Below are 14724 nucleotides of genomic sequence, written 5' to 3'. Positions count from 1 at the left end.
GCCGACACCCGTGACTATGCCAAGTTAAAAGCAGCCATCCTAGCCCACCACGGCTACAGCCGGCCCGCCCGGGCCCAGCGATACCACACCTGGCAGTATGACCCGGCCCAGCCTCCCCGACCGCAGGTAGCTACCCTGGTACGCCTTGCACGCAGTTGGTTAACGACAGGCAACGGTCCGCCATGGATCGAAAGACTAGTATTGGACAGATGCATACGTTCGTTGCCGCCCGACGCTAAAAAATATGCGTCCCAAGTGAGCCCCGAGACGGTAGACGACTTAGTAGCGCTACTGGAGAATTATCAAGTCAGTACCGACATGTTGAAGATGTCTAAGCCTGAACCGGCCCGCCCCCCTGTGGGAGAAGAGCGAAGTGGCCGGGACAAGAGACGAGCGGCTGCGCCCGTAACCCAGAGGTCTTCCCCATCAAACCTGAGGACACCGGCGCCCCAAACCCGAACCCCGCCCCGGCGAAGGTGCTACGTGTGTGGCCAGGAGGACCACCTGTCTTGGGACTGTCCTGACAGAGAACGTGGTCGCGATGTCACCATGGAGACGGCCTCGGAGTCCCCTCGACAGAGCCTCTACGTTACTTCCTGCTGGGCCCACGAGCAAACCAGGCAAGCCACCCTCCCGGTGAGAGTGGGAGGGGTGGATACGCATGCACTGCTGGACTCCGGCAGCGCCATCACGCTGGTACGAGCAGATCTGGTGGCTACTGTCGAGGGAGAGACGATTCCAGTGACCTGCGTGCACGGTGACGTCCGGCAGTACCCGACCACCCCCCTACATGTGGAGACGCCGAGAGGAAAAACCACGGTCCAGGCTGGTGTAATCCCAAACCTCCCCGTTCCACTGCTAATTGGAACCGATTGCATCCTCTTCGAGAGGTACTGGGCAGCAGGAGCCAGGGAGAGGAACCCCCGCCGCCGAAGACCGGGCCGCCGAAGGGGGCCACGGCCAGCGTGTCCGGTGTTCCAGGCCGGCAGTGACGTGCCCCGCAGTTAGAGCAGTAGTGGAGCTACCAGCGAGGATGAGAGAGAGGTGGTGAGAGAGCCAGAGACCAACAGGGGGAGCGAGACCGAGACCCCCCATGAGAGGCAGGTGGCGAGGGAACCGGAGGCCGAGACCAGCCTCGAGGGCGAGGTGTTCTCAGAGTTCCCCCAGCTGGAGGTGGAAGGCGCCACCACACCAGGGGAGTTCGCCACCGCCCAATGGAGGGACCCAAATCTGGAAAATGCCAGGAGAAATGTGTCCGTCATCGACGACCAACGCTGTGAGGGGGTGAGTAACCTGATATATCCTCACTTCACAGTAAAAAATTGATTATTGTACCGGGTGATCACAGCTAAGGGGGGGGATGAAATCGAACAGTTGTTGGTGCCTAAAGACTTTGTGTCCCGAGTTCTCTTCTTAGCCCATTCTCACCAGATGGGGGCACATCTGGCTGTCCAAAAAACGTATGACAGAGTGCTGGGGCGATTCTATTGGCCAGGGGTAAAGAGGGCTGTGGAGGAGTTCTGTCAAACCTGTCCAGAGTGTCAGAAGGTTGCACCCCGACCTTCAGTGCGCAACCCTCTCATTCCCCTGCCCATCATTGAGGTCCCATTCTCCCGGATAGCTCTGGATGTGGTCGGGCCCCTCCCCAAGTCAGCCCGAGGCCATAGATTCATTCTGGTGATCATGGACTACGCCACCCGGTTCCCCGAGGCCATCCCTCTTCGCTCAGCAACCGCCCGGGCCGTGGCTCGGGAGCTGTTCCTGCTCTTTAGCCGGGTGGGAATCGCAAAGGAGATCCTGACCGACCAGGGTACATGCTTCATGTCTAAGGTGGTCAAAGCGTTGTGTGCCTGGTTGAAGGTGAAGCAGATACTGACCTCAGTGTACCATCCCCAGACAGACGGTCTGGTCAAAAGGTTCAACCAGACGCTGAAAAAGATGCTGAGAAAGGTGGTCGACGCCGACGGAAAGAATTGGGACCAGCTTATCCCATATGTCCTCTTTGCCATAAGAGAAGTTCCCCAGGCATCCACTGGCTACTCCCCATTCGAGCTCCTCTACGGGCGGAGCCCCCGAGGACTTCTCGACCTGGCCAAGGAAGCCTGGGAGAGCCAGCCATCACCCCACCGCTCGGTAGTGGACCACGTCGAGCAGATGCAGGAGAGGATGAAGAAGGTGTGGCCTCTGGTACGACAACACATGGAGAGGGCTCAAGCCGAGCAGTGTCGCACCTATAATCGAGGAACACAGATTCGGGAACTCCAGCCAGGTGAGAAGGTCCTGGTGTTAGTCCCCACGAATGAGTGTAAGTTCCTGGCTAAGTGGCAGGGCCCCTACGAGGTGGTGGAGAGGATGGGGCCAGTCAATTATAAAGTGAGACAGCCTGGCCGGCGGAAAAGCCATCAGATTTATCATATTAATTTGCTGAAAAAATGGCACGCCACATAAACCACCCCTGTACCGGCTTTGCTAACCACCCTCTCCCCGCAGACTGAGCCACCTGTAGTCACAGGAACCGAACTGGCGCCCGCACAGGCACAAGACTTAAAGGAGCTGATAAGCCGAAGCCGAGACGTCTTCTCGGAGCTGCCGGGTCGCACCCGGGTCATCGCCCATGACATCGACACCAAGTCGGGGGTGGTAATAAGGCAGAGACCATACCGGATCCCGGAGGCCCGCCGGAAGGCAGTACAAGAGGAAGTGAGGAAAATGCTCGAACTGGGGGTCATTGAAGAGTCCCATAGCCTCTGGTCGAGTCCCATTGTTATCGTCCCAAAACCAGATGGAACACTTAGATTCTGCAACGACTTCAGAAAACTGAACGAAGCTTCTGTGTTCGATGCCTACACAATGCCGAGAGTAGACGAGCTGATCGAACGACTAGGCCCGGCCCGCTTCATTAGCACCCTCGATCTCACCAAGGGATATTGGCAGGTCCCCCTGACGCCAAGGGCCTGCTCGAAGACTGCATTCTCCACCCCGGACGGGCTGTTTCAATACACGGTCCTGCCATTTGGGGTTCATGGCGCGCCAGCCACATTCCAAAGGATGATGGACCGCATCCTCCGGCCCTTCCGCCTATACGCAGCCGCCTACTTGGATGATATCATAATCCACAGTTACACCTGGGAGGAACATCTACGCCACCTGGAGGCTGTACTGGGAGCACTCAGGCAAGCAGGGCTGACGGCGAATCCAAAGAAGTGCAGGTTGGGGCTCCAGGAGACGGACTATCTGGGCTATACCATAGGACGTGGGTGCGTAAAACCACAGATGAGAAAGGTGGAAAAGATCCAGAACTGGCCCCGACCCAGCACGGCGAAGCAGGTGAAATCCTTCCTGGGTTTGGTGTCCTATTATCAAAAATGTATTAATAATTTTGCTACCATTGCAGCCTCGTTGTATGACCTGACCAGCGGCCGCTTGCCCCGCCACGTGAGGTGGACGAAGGAGGCAGAGGAGGCCTTCCAGGCTCTTAGACAGGCTCTCTGTGAAGAGCCAGTGCTGGTGTCCCCCGACTTCACCAGACCGTTTATCCTTCAGACAGACGCGCCTGGGACCGGAATTGGAGCGGTCCTAGCCCAAGTGATCGGGGGGACGAACACCCAGTCACTTACATCAGTCGTAAGCTACTGAAACATGAGAAAAACTATTCAACAGTGGAAAAAGAATGTCTCGCAATCAAATGGGCCATCCATCATCTCAGATATTACCTCTGGGGCCGTGAGTTCCTACTGGTGACCGACCACGCCCCCCTGAAATGGATGTCCGCAAACAAAGACAAAAATACCAGGGTGACCCGATGGTTTATTGAGCTCCAAGATTATAAATTTACAGTGGAACATCGACCGGGCAAGGCGATACAAAATGCGGATGCCCTGTCCAGGATGTACGAGGAAGAAGTCGAAGCCCCCGATCCAGGCGGGGAGCTTAGGGGGGGGGAAATGTGGAGTGTCTCTGTGGGCCCGCTCTGACCAGCGTCCCATGAGAGGTAAGAGGTGTGCTCTAGCTGAGGTGCAGCACTGCAGACCATGGTTGGCCCTAGGCAGAGTGATTGAGGGGCGGTACCTACCTAACTACCTCCTAAATCAGCTCGAAATGATGACTGCTGTGTCTGATTACCAAGTAAGGACACCTGGGTTCTGATCAGCCTGGGCCATAAAAGGCTGAGGCTCACCTCAGCTCAGTAAGGCTCACTCTTCTCTGCATTGGACGCTGTCGGGCGGTAAGGCATACACTCCACTATTTTCCCAACATTTGAGTTGAAGTTAGCTCATTACTAATGGACTGTTCTTTCTGTTTTTAGGCAACCTATGCGGGACACTACTAACGGATGAATGTTGTGATGAAAATACCCCGAATGGGAAGATGATTTATGTTTGGCCGCATCTATTCCCCCACCCCACCTTTGTTAATTACCCTGAATAAACCTGTTTTCTTGTGAAACCCAGCTCTCTCAGCGTCTTGGTGTTGGTCATCTCCCACAATTTATTTAACATTATTCCATTGTCATGCTGGTCACAAATGTTTTTGGTATGGTGAAAACATATAATATTCAACCAAATTCCTTGTCAGTTACTTACAAGTTACCGAAGTTGGTGTTGTTATGACTGTAGTGTTCTGTTTTGTTGTCGTTGTTGTTGGTGGTGGTGTTGTCAACAGCGTTGTTTTTGATGATGGTGTCGTTCTTGTTGTTGTTGGTGGTAGTGGTGGGGTTGTTGCTGTTGTTTTTATGGTGGTGGTGGTGGTGTTGGCTGTAGTATTTTGTCGTGTTGTAGCAGTAGTTGTCGGGTCTAGAAGGATACATATTATTGTACTGTGAACGTAATGTATTTAGTGCTTCAAAACATGTTTTTCCCCAAACCTTTATTTGAAATATATTCAGTTGGTGTGTTTCAACTTTATCCGACTTTTTGGTGTTTTTGCTGAATTATTGTGCTGTTGTGTTGTGGCAGAAGAGAATTTAGAATTGTGTTTGTTTTCCAAGTAATGAAAAGTAACTGTTTTGTTGATATTAATATTGCACAGTGTATTAGTTATGTATCAGGTGATGATGGCGAGCAAACTGACACTGTGGGAGCCACCCCAAGGGACAACTAGGAGGGGAAGGAGGCGCACAACCTACTACATAGACACACTGCAGTGTGACAGAGGAGCTAGCAACACTGGAGAGCTCCGGACCCTGATGCTGGAAAGGAGGGGGTGGAGGGCAGTAATCCAGGAGTCCAGAGTTGGTGTCGACTAGTCCGCACTCTCACATGACATTGTAAAGTTTTACTTAGGGAGGGATACGTTGGCTTTTTAGATCTCATAACCCCGAATTACAGGCAGATTCCAAACTACTCATACTTAGTCATGAAAAAGTGGTATCAGTGCATCCTTAAAGTTTAATGTGTCATTTTAACTAATATTATTAGGGGGCCTTGGAGCCAGGTATCAGGAGCTCAGGAATTGTAGCTGCATTCCTGACTGCAGGTATACTTGTATCACTAATGAATGTTCTATTCTTTGCAAACAACAATATTCTATCTTGTTTTTAGTTTTTTTGCCGTTGTTTTTATTTATTTAACATTATTCCATTGTCATGCTGGTCACAAATGTTTTTGGTATGGTGAAAACATATAATATTCAACCAAATTCCTTGTTAGTTACTTACAGGTTACCGAAGTTGGTGTTGTTATGACTGTAGTGTTCTGTTTTGTTGTCGTTGTTGTTGGTGGTGGTGTTGTCAACAGCGTTGTTTTTGATGATGGTGTCGTTCTTGTTGTTGTTGGTGGTAGTGGTGGGGTTGTTGCTGTTGTTTTTATGGTGGTGGTGGTGGTGTTGGCTGTAGTATTTTGTCGTGTTGTAGCAGTAGTTGTCGGGTCTAGAAGGATACATATTATTGTACTGTGAACGTAATGTATTTAGTGCTTCAAAACATGTTTTTCCCCAAACCTTTATTTGAAAAATATTCAGTTGGTGTGTTTCAGCTTTATCCGACTTTTTGGTGTTTTTGCTGAATTATTGTGCTGTTGTGTTGTGGCAGAAGAGAATTTAGAATTGTGTTTGTTTTCCAAGTAATGAAAAGTAACTGTTTTGTTGATATTAATATTGCACAGTGTATTAGTTATGTATCAGGTGATGATGGCGAGCAAACTGACACTGTGGGAGCCACCCCAAGGGACAACTAGGAGGGGAAGGAGGCGCACAACCTACTACATAGACACACTGCAGTGTGACAGAGGAGCTAGCAACACTGGAGAGCTCTGGACCCTGATGCTGGAAAGGAGGGAGTGGAGGGCAGCAATCCAGGAGTCCAGAGTTGGTGTCGACTAGTCCGCACTCTCACATGACATTGTAAAGTTTTACTTAGGGAGGGATGCGTTGGCTTTTTAGATCGCATCTTTCCACATTAATTGGCGGCCAAACTCATGGAGGCTAGACAAGTCTATGGAGGCCGGTTTCCAAGCACACACAAGGCCCAACTAACTCCACATTTTCCCCCCAAATTCCTCAATATTCTGCCTGTAACACCAGCTGCTTCCCATACCGTTACTCTACTTGCACGATGTACAATTAATATGAAACGCATTATGCCCCAATACTTATGCAAATCCCTTTGCCAGCTCGCAATTTACTTCCGGATGGTTCGTTTCACCAAACTGAGCACCTTTGCCACATCAGTCAAACGGGAAAGAAACAAGCGCTGCCGTGGTCTATGCAAACAAGCCCAAATGCGCGCCCAAATAAGACCAAAATCGATTATACAAAAGGCAGACCTGGCAACGCAGGCTACGCCAATCATGTGACAGAGATCCACAAGCTATGGGACAGAGATGATGTGCCTTACACCGTATCTTAGCAACAACGAAAGCGCTCACTCTCATTGGTCGTGTCATCCTGAGGCCAGTTTCCAGACAATGGCATCGCAGTCGCAGAGAGCTTGCTGTCGCCATTACAATCACACGCAGCAACAACAGGGAGCTGAGGACGTCGACGGATCGTCGTTTTTTTTTTCTCCTGACACGACGCGTTGGCAGGGGAGGGATGGCGTCCTCAGGAGGGAGGGACATGGAGTCGGAGACGGACCGCGAAATACAAAACGAAGAAGATAAGAGAGGATTTGAGAACAAAAAAAGGAGAAGGGCAACATCTAGCTCGAGAAATTAAGATAAGCAAGAGAAAGAGAAATATGTGGTAACCCTGAAAAGCAGTATCTAGAAATAACGGCATGTTCAGTGATCCACATAAAGTGGGAAAGATCATTGTAGGAAAAGTTGGGGAAATAAGGTCAGTGGGGATAACACGTAGCGGAATGGTCATCATAGAATGTAAGACAAAGAAACAAATGAAAGAGGTCTTGAGAATTGAAGAGTGTGATGATGATTCGACTGTGGAGTGTTTTACACTAGGAACAAGTGCAAAGAAGAGAGGAGTGATCAGTGGCATGCCACATACAAAATATGATTACAGTTTTATGGACGTTGAAGGTGTTTGTAAAGTTCAGAGGATGTGGAGGAATAGAGACGGGATGAGGGAAGAAAGCGAGACAATGTGCTTGACGTTTGAAGGAGAGTTGCCAGAGAGAATATATTGCAGAGCGCAACACAGATGTGGTAGCTGTGGAAAGACAGATTGTGAAGAGAGGAAGTGTGAAGAAGAGCAAAGTAAACCCAAGTGTCTACATTGTGAAGGAGAACATCATGCAGGATCGGCAAAGTGTGCTAAAAGAATCAAGGAAGTGAAGGTGAACCAGATGAGGAAGCAGGGGGGAATGTCATATGCGGACGCTGTCAAGAAAGTGGAGGGGAAAGAAAGTGTGGTAGAGCAAGAGGAAGTAGAGGAAAGGGGGAATGGAGCTGATCAGAACATCTGCTTGGACAAAAAACGGTTTCTGGCATTTATTGCCATGGTCATAAACTGTGCAGTGGAAATACAGCGAAAGTCGGAACGAATTAAAATGGTGCTGGATGCAGCCAGGATATTCTTGAATGTTATAGAGGTTACTGGAGAAGAATTGGATGACATGCTGAGAGAGGGCTTTGCTCCAACTCAGGCATAGAGCGGACAGTAGCATGATCATGAGCTTGTAGATCTGCTATTTTTGAAAAATCGTGAATTTTTTTTTTTTATATTTCTTTCTGAAAAACTGTTAGGATTTAGAAAATGTTTAGAAGCGGCCTCAGGTCTTAATGGGTTAATAAGCTCACACTGCCATTTTCTGTGAATTGCGGGGGATGTGTACAGTGCAGTGGATCTCTGGGAACCCCCAGGGGTCCTTGAGGGGCTCCCAGGGGATCCCTAGTGTCACTCAGCGTGTGAGTGGCACAGCTTCAGTGCGGCAAGACGTGTGGTAAACTATTAGCTGATGGTAGGTGTGGCGCTTCACCACAGCAATCCATCTCCCAGGGGTCTCACGCAGTGCTTCTCAAACTTTTTCATGCCAAGGACCCCCAAAATGATATGTATTTGGCCGCGGACCCCCATCTAAATATATTTTGTTCCAGGGAGGGACCCCCAGAAGCAAAGGTTTGAGTTACAAATGTTCGCTTCAAACAATATATATTCAAAGATTTGCACACATTTTCAAGATTTTTCAAAAATAGCAGATCTACAAGCTCATAGCGCGGCACTCGGTGCCGCGCTATGAGCTTGTAGATCTGCTATTTGTGTAGTGTTGTAGTGTTCTGTGTAGTGTGTAGTGTGTACTGTGTAGTGTTCTGTCCAATAGTTGTTGAATCTGTAATGTCAGCGTATGTTATAGACCTTTTCACACATGACAACCTAAACATTCTAAATGGGTCCAAGTTTATTTCCTGTTGCAGTGTTTGTGAATGTCAGTAGCTGATAGCACATCAATTTGGGGCCAAGCTGTTTTCTAGCAACGCAATACCACTGACACGGAAGGAAGTATTTGCTATGAAAGTAAACAAAACTCCAAGTTATCATGATTATTGTGAAGTTGTAAATATATCTTATAGACAAGTTATTATTTTTAAATACTTACTTGTTATGACAGTTGGAGGTGGAGTTGCTACAATTGTAGTGTTATGTCCAATAGTTGTTGAATCTGTAATGTCAGTGTATGTTATAGATCTTTTACACATAAACTTTCTAAATCGGTCCAATTTTATTTACTTTACGTTTGTGAACATCAGTAGCTGACAACACATAAACTTGGACCCAAAATGTATTCTAGCAACGTAATTCCACTGAGTCTGACTAGGTTTAAAAACATTTCTGATAATTAATTTATATCTTAACTTTAAAAAATCGTACTAAAAATGAAATAATTTTGTTGTTAGATACGTACCGGTTACTATAGATGTAATTGGGATGGCTGTAGTGTTCTGCTGTGTTGTAGCAGCAGTTGTTGAGTCTAGAAAGATAAAATCATAATTCATTCATTCCTGATGGCAGGAAAAAAATCATTCAGACCAATTTCATTCATTTAAAACACATGTTATATAATAACTTACTGGTTACTAAAGTTGTTGGTGTTGGTAGGACGGTAGTGTTCTGTTCAAGAGTTGTTAAATCTGCAATGATACATTTTAAATAAACATTTATAATGATCACTATCTCTGGATTGATGATGACATCATTATTTTTGAAGCCACCACAACATAATATTTGTATTCCCAACTGATCTAAAAAATATTTGTAAACAAGCTCTGTCCACTGTAAACAAAACTTAAAGTAATGTGATTAATATAATCAGTACGATTAGCTAAACAGTTGTTGACTTGCTAAAACATTTCTAAAAAGTTGTATCTACTTTGAACATATATTTTAGCTTCATGTATAAATACTTACTGGTTAATGTTGTTGGTGTTGAGAGAATTGTTGTGTTTAGTTGTGTTGTAGCAGCAGTTGTTGAATCTAGAAAATGTTTTAAGTATTTATTTATGACATTAACAGAACTTCAAGTTATAATGATTAAACATAAATTCAAATACTTACTGGTGGTTACAGCACTTGTTGGAGTTGTTACAATTGTAGTGTTCTGTCCAACAGTTGTTGAATCTGTAATGTCAGCGTATGTTATAGACCTTTTCACACATGACAACCTAAACATTCTAAATGGGTCCAAGTTTATTTCCTGTTGCAGTGTTTGTGAATATCAGTAGCTGACAGCACATCAATTTGGGGCCAAGCTGTTTTCTAGCGACGCAATACCACTGACACGGAAGGAAGTATTTGCTATGAAATTAAACAAAACTCCAAGTTATCATGATTATTGTGAAGTTGTAAATATATCTTATAGACAAGTTATTATTTTTAAATACTTACTTGTTATGACAGTTGATGGAGTTGCTACAATTGTAGTGTTATGTCCAATAGTTGTTGAATCTGTAATGTCAGTGTATGTTATAGATCTTTTTACACATAAACTTTCTAAATGGGTCCAATTTTATTTACTCTTGCGGTGTTTGTGAATATCAGTAGCTGACAGCACATCAATTTGGGGCCAAGCTGTTTTCTAGCAACGCAATACCACTGACACGGAAGGAAGTATTTGCTATGAAATTAAACAAAACTCCAAGTTATCATGATTATTGTGAAGTTGTAAATATATCTTATAGACAAGTTATTATTTTTAAATACTTACTTGTTATGACAGTTGGAGGTGGAGTTGCTACAATTGTAGTGTTATGTCCAATAGCTGTTGAATCTGTAATGTCAGTGTATGTTATAGATCTTTTTACACATAAACTTTCTAAATGGGTCCAATTTTATTTACTCTTGCAGTGTTTGTGAACATCAGTAGCTGACAACACATAAACTTGGACCCAAAATGTATTCTAGCAACGTAATTCCACTGAGTCTGACTAGGTTTAAAATCATTTCTGATAATTAATTTATATCTTAACTTTAAAAAATCATACTAATAAAAATGAAATAATTTTGTTGTTAGATACGTACCGGTTACTATAGATGTAATTGGGATGGCTGTAGGGTTCTGCTGTGTTGGAGCAGCAGTTGTTGAGTCTAGAAAGATAAAATCATAATTAATTCATTCCTGATGGCAGGAAAAAAATCATTCAGACCAATTTCATTCATTTAAAACACATGTTATATAATAACTTACTAGTTACTAAAGTTGTTGGTGTTGGTAGGACGGTAGTGTTCTGTTCAAGAGTTGTTAAATCTGCAATGATACATTTTAAATAAACATTTTTAATGATCACTATCTCTGGATTGATGATGACATCATTATTTTTGAAGCCACCACAACATAATATTTGTATTCCCAACTGATCTAAAAAATATTTGTAAGCTCTGTCCACTGTAAACAAAACTTAAAGTAATGTGATTAATATAATCAGTACGATTAGCTAAACAGTTGTTGACTTGCTAAAACATTTCTAAAAAGTTGTATCTACTTTGAACACATATTTTAGCTTCATGTCTAAATACTTACTGGTTAATGTTGTTGGTGTTGAGAGAATTGTTGTGTTTAGTTGTGTTGTAGCAGCAGTTGTTGAATCTAGAAAATGTTTTAAGTATTTATTTATGACATTAAACAGAACTTCAAGTTATAATGATTAAACATAAATTCAAATACTTACTGGTGGTTACAGCACTTGTTGGAGTTGTTACAATTGTAGTGTTCTGTCCAACAGTTGTTGAATCTGTAATGTCAGCGTATGTTATAGACCTTTTCACACATGACAACCTAAACATTCTAAATGGGTCCAAGTTTTTTTCCTGTTGCAGTGTTTGTGAATATCAGTAGCTGACAGCACATCAATTTGGGGCCAAGCTGTTTTCTAGCAACGTAATACCACTGACACGGAAGGAAGTATTTGCTATGAAATTAAACAAAACTCCAAGTTATCATGATTATTGTGAAGTTGTAAATATATCTTATAGACAAGTTATTATTTTTTAAATACTTACTTGTTATGACAGTTGATGGAGTTGCTACAATTGTAGTGTTATGTCCAATAGTTGTTGAATCTGTAATGTCAGTGTATGTTATAGATCTTTTTACACATAAACTTTCTAAATGGGTCCAATTTTATTTACTCTTGCAGTGTTTGTGAATATCAGTAGCTGACAGCACATCAATTTGGGGCCAAGCTGTTTTCTAGCAACGCAATACCACTGACACGGAAGGAAGTATTTGCTATGAAATTAAACAAAACTCCAAGTTATCAAGATTATTGTGAAATTGTAAATATATCTTATAGACCAGTTATTATTTTTAAATACTTACTTGTTATGACTGTTGGTGGAGTTGTTAAAATTGTAGTGTTATGTCCAATAGTTGTTGAATCTGTAATGTCAGTGTATGTTATAGATCTTTTCACACTTGACAACATAAACATTCTAAATGGGTTTTATTTACTCTTGCAGTGTTTGTTAATAATCAGTAGCTGACAGCACGTACACTTGGACCCACAATGTTTTCTAGCAACGTAATTCCACTGAGTCTGACGAGGTTTAAAAACATTTCTGGTAATTCATTTATATCTTAACTTTAAAAAATATTATTGTCTCCGCCAGGCCGAAAGGCATGGCGAGAGAGTATGTTTTGCCCCCTGTCCGTCCGTCCGTGTGTCCGTCCGTCCGTGTGTCCGTCATTCTGTCATTTTGTGTACAGCTAATCTCCGGCACCGTTGGCTTGATCGCAGCGAAACTGTGCACACACACTCCCTGGATGCCAGAGCAGAACCTCTGCCCCAAATTTTTCAAATTAGCCTTTTATAGCGCCACCAGGAGGCCGCTTTTTGCAAAACACATTTCTTGACAGTACTCCTACAGATTTTATCCAAACATCACGCAAATCAGTACACAGTATCTCTATAGTCATGTGATCAACACGGATCTGTCCAATTTTCCATATTTCATCCTGATTGGCTAAGGTTGGCTTCCAAAGTTTGCAGGATTACTCCGTTTTCAACAAAATGCCTCAAATCATGAACGCAGCTTGCGATTTCCGTGAGATTTCACACGCACATTCCCACTAGGCCGAGAAAGAAATGCCACTTGAAAATGTTCAAATCAGCCTCATGGTGGCGCTATAAATGGACGATTTGTGTTTTTAACTATAACTGCACCGATCTGCATGAAACTTTGCACGCACACTCCCTAGAGGCCAAGGAAAAACAACTGCCCTGCATTTTTCACATTTGCCTTTCATAGCGCCACCAGGAGGCCGACTTATGTAAAACACATTTTTTGATATTAAGCCTTCAGCATTTATCCAAATTTCACGCACATCGGTACACATGATCTCTATAGTCATGTGATCACGATGGATCTTTTGAAATTTTCATATTCCATCCTGATTGGCTAACATTGACATCTAAAGTTTGCAGCAGTGGCCCGTTTTGAACAAAATGCCACAAATCATGAATGCAGCGTCCGATTGTGGTGACACTTTGCACGCACATTCGCACTACATTGAAGAACAAATGCCACCCTTTAACATTGCCCTATTATAGCGCCACCAGGAGGCCAATTTTGCAACACTTTTCTTTTTTATATTACTCCTACAAATTCAAACATCATGCAAATCAGTACACATATAGTCAAGTGATCAAGATGGTTCCGTCCAATTTTTCATATTCCATCCTGATTGGCTAATTCCGAACATTGCTGCCCCACAATAACCTACCTGACCTGGCGGAGACCTGTGCTCCGAGGAGCACTTTTTCTAGTTAAAAATGCAATCATTTTTTTTGTTAGATAGGCTACTTACTGGTTACTATAGATGTAATTGGGATGGCTGTAGTGTTCTGCTGTGTTGTAGCAGCAGTTGTTGAGTCTAGAAAGATAAAATCATAATTAATTCATTCCTGATGGCAGGAAAAAAATAATTCAGACCAATTTCATTCATTTAAAACACATGTTATATAATAACTTACTAGTTGCAGAAGTTGTTGGTGTTGGTAGGGCGGTAGTGTTCTGTTCAAGAGTTGTTGAATCTGTAATTATATATTTTAAATAAACATTTATAATGATCACTGGTCAATACTAGTCTCTGGATTGATGATGACATATTTATTTTTGAAGCCACTACAACATAATATTTGTATTCTCAGCCCATTTTTTTTATAAACAAGCTCTATCCGCTTTAAACAAAACTTAAAGTAATCTGATTCATATCATCAGTAAGATTAGCTAAACAGCTGTTGGCTTGCTAAAACATTTCTAAAAAGTTGTATCTACTTTGAAAACATATTTTAGCTTCATGTCTAAATACTTACTGGTTACTAATGTTGTTGGTGTTGAGATAATTGTTGTATTTAGTTGTGTTGTAGCAGGAGTTGTTAAATCTAGAGAATGTATTAAGTATTTATTATGAAATTAAACAGAACTTCAAGTTATAATGATTAAACATTCATTCAAATACTTACTGGTGGTTACAGCACTTGCTGGAGTTGTTACAATTGTAGTGTTCTGTCCAATAGTTGTTGAATCTATAATGTCAGCGTATGTTATAGATCTTTTCACACATGACAACCTAAACATTCTAAATGGGTCCAAGTTTATTTCCTGTTGCAGTGTTTATGAATATCAGTAGCTGACAGCACATCAATTTGGGGCCAAGCTGTTTTCTAGCAACGCAATACCACTGACAAGGTAGGTCTAGAAAATATTTCTAAGAATTAATTTATATCTTATGAGCTGTCTTTATCTTATTTATATCACATTTTAACTTGAATTCTAAACACAAAACACTTAAGTTGTTTGTGTTACTAAATCTTACAAACATATTTTCGTAATGAT

General features: G+C 43.4%; 1 protein-coding gene across 1 annotated transcript in view; it reads right to left on the bottom strand.

The window, feature by feature from the left end:
- The window catches only part of LOC308103827 (uncharacterized protein), a gene marked incomplete at its 5' end in the record, with an annotated part of 236042 nt that overhangs the window by 45657 nt on the left and 175661 nt on the right, over nucleotides 1-14724 (bottom strand). Inside the window, 17 exons of the mRNA XM_080454004.1 lie at nucleotides 8990-9052; nucleotides 9296-9361; nucleotides 9462-9521; nucleotides 9799-9864; nucleotides 9946-10008; nucleotides 10276-10335; nucleotides 10595-10657; nucleotides 10909-10974; nucleotides 11075-11134; nucleotides 11408-11473; nucleotides 11556-11618; nucleotides 11887-11946; nucleotides 12206-12265; nucleotides 13694-13759; nucleotides 13860-13919; nucleotides 14202-14270; nucleotides 14352-14414. Coding sequence (XP_080310130.1) covers nucleotides 8990-9052; nucleotides 9296-9361; nucleotides 9462-9521; nucleotides 9799-9864; nucleotides 9946-10008; nucleotides 10276-10335; nucleotides 10595-10657; nucleotides 10909-10974; nucleotides 11075-11134; nucleotides 11408-11473; nucleotides 11556-11618; nucleotides 11887-11946; nucleotides 12206-12265; nucleotides 13694-13759; nucleotides 13860-13919; nucleotides 14202-14270; nucleotides 14352-14414 — 1074 coding nt within the window. The remainder of the gene's footprint in view (nucleotides 1-8989; nucleotides 9053-9295; nucleotides 9362-9461; nucleotides 9522-9798; nucleotides 9865-9945; nucleotides 10009-10275; nucleotides 10336-10594; nucleotides 10658-10908; nucleotides 10975-11074; nucleotides 11135-11407; nucleotides 11474-11555; nucleotides 11619-11886; nucleotides 11947-12205; nucleotides 12266-13693; nucleotides 13760-13859; nucleotides 13920-14201; nucleotides 14271-14351; nucleotides 14415-14724) is intronic.

The sequence above is a fragment of the Gymnoscopelus braueri genome, assembly GCF_963280865.1.
Source record: "Gymnoscopelus braueri genome assembly, chromosome: 16".
NCBI lineage: Eukaryota > Metazoa > Chordata > Actinopteri > Myctophiformes > Myctophidae > Gymnoscopelus > Gymnoscopelus braueri.
Note: the sequence above shows the minus strand (reverse complement) of the source record. Positions and strands in the feature narration are given on the sequence as shown.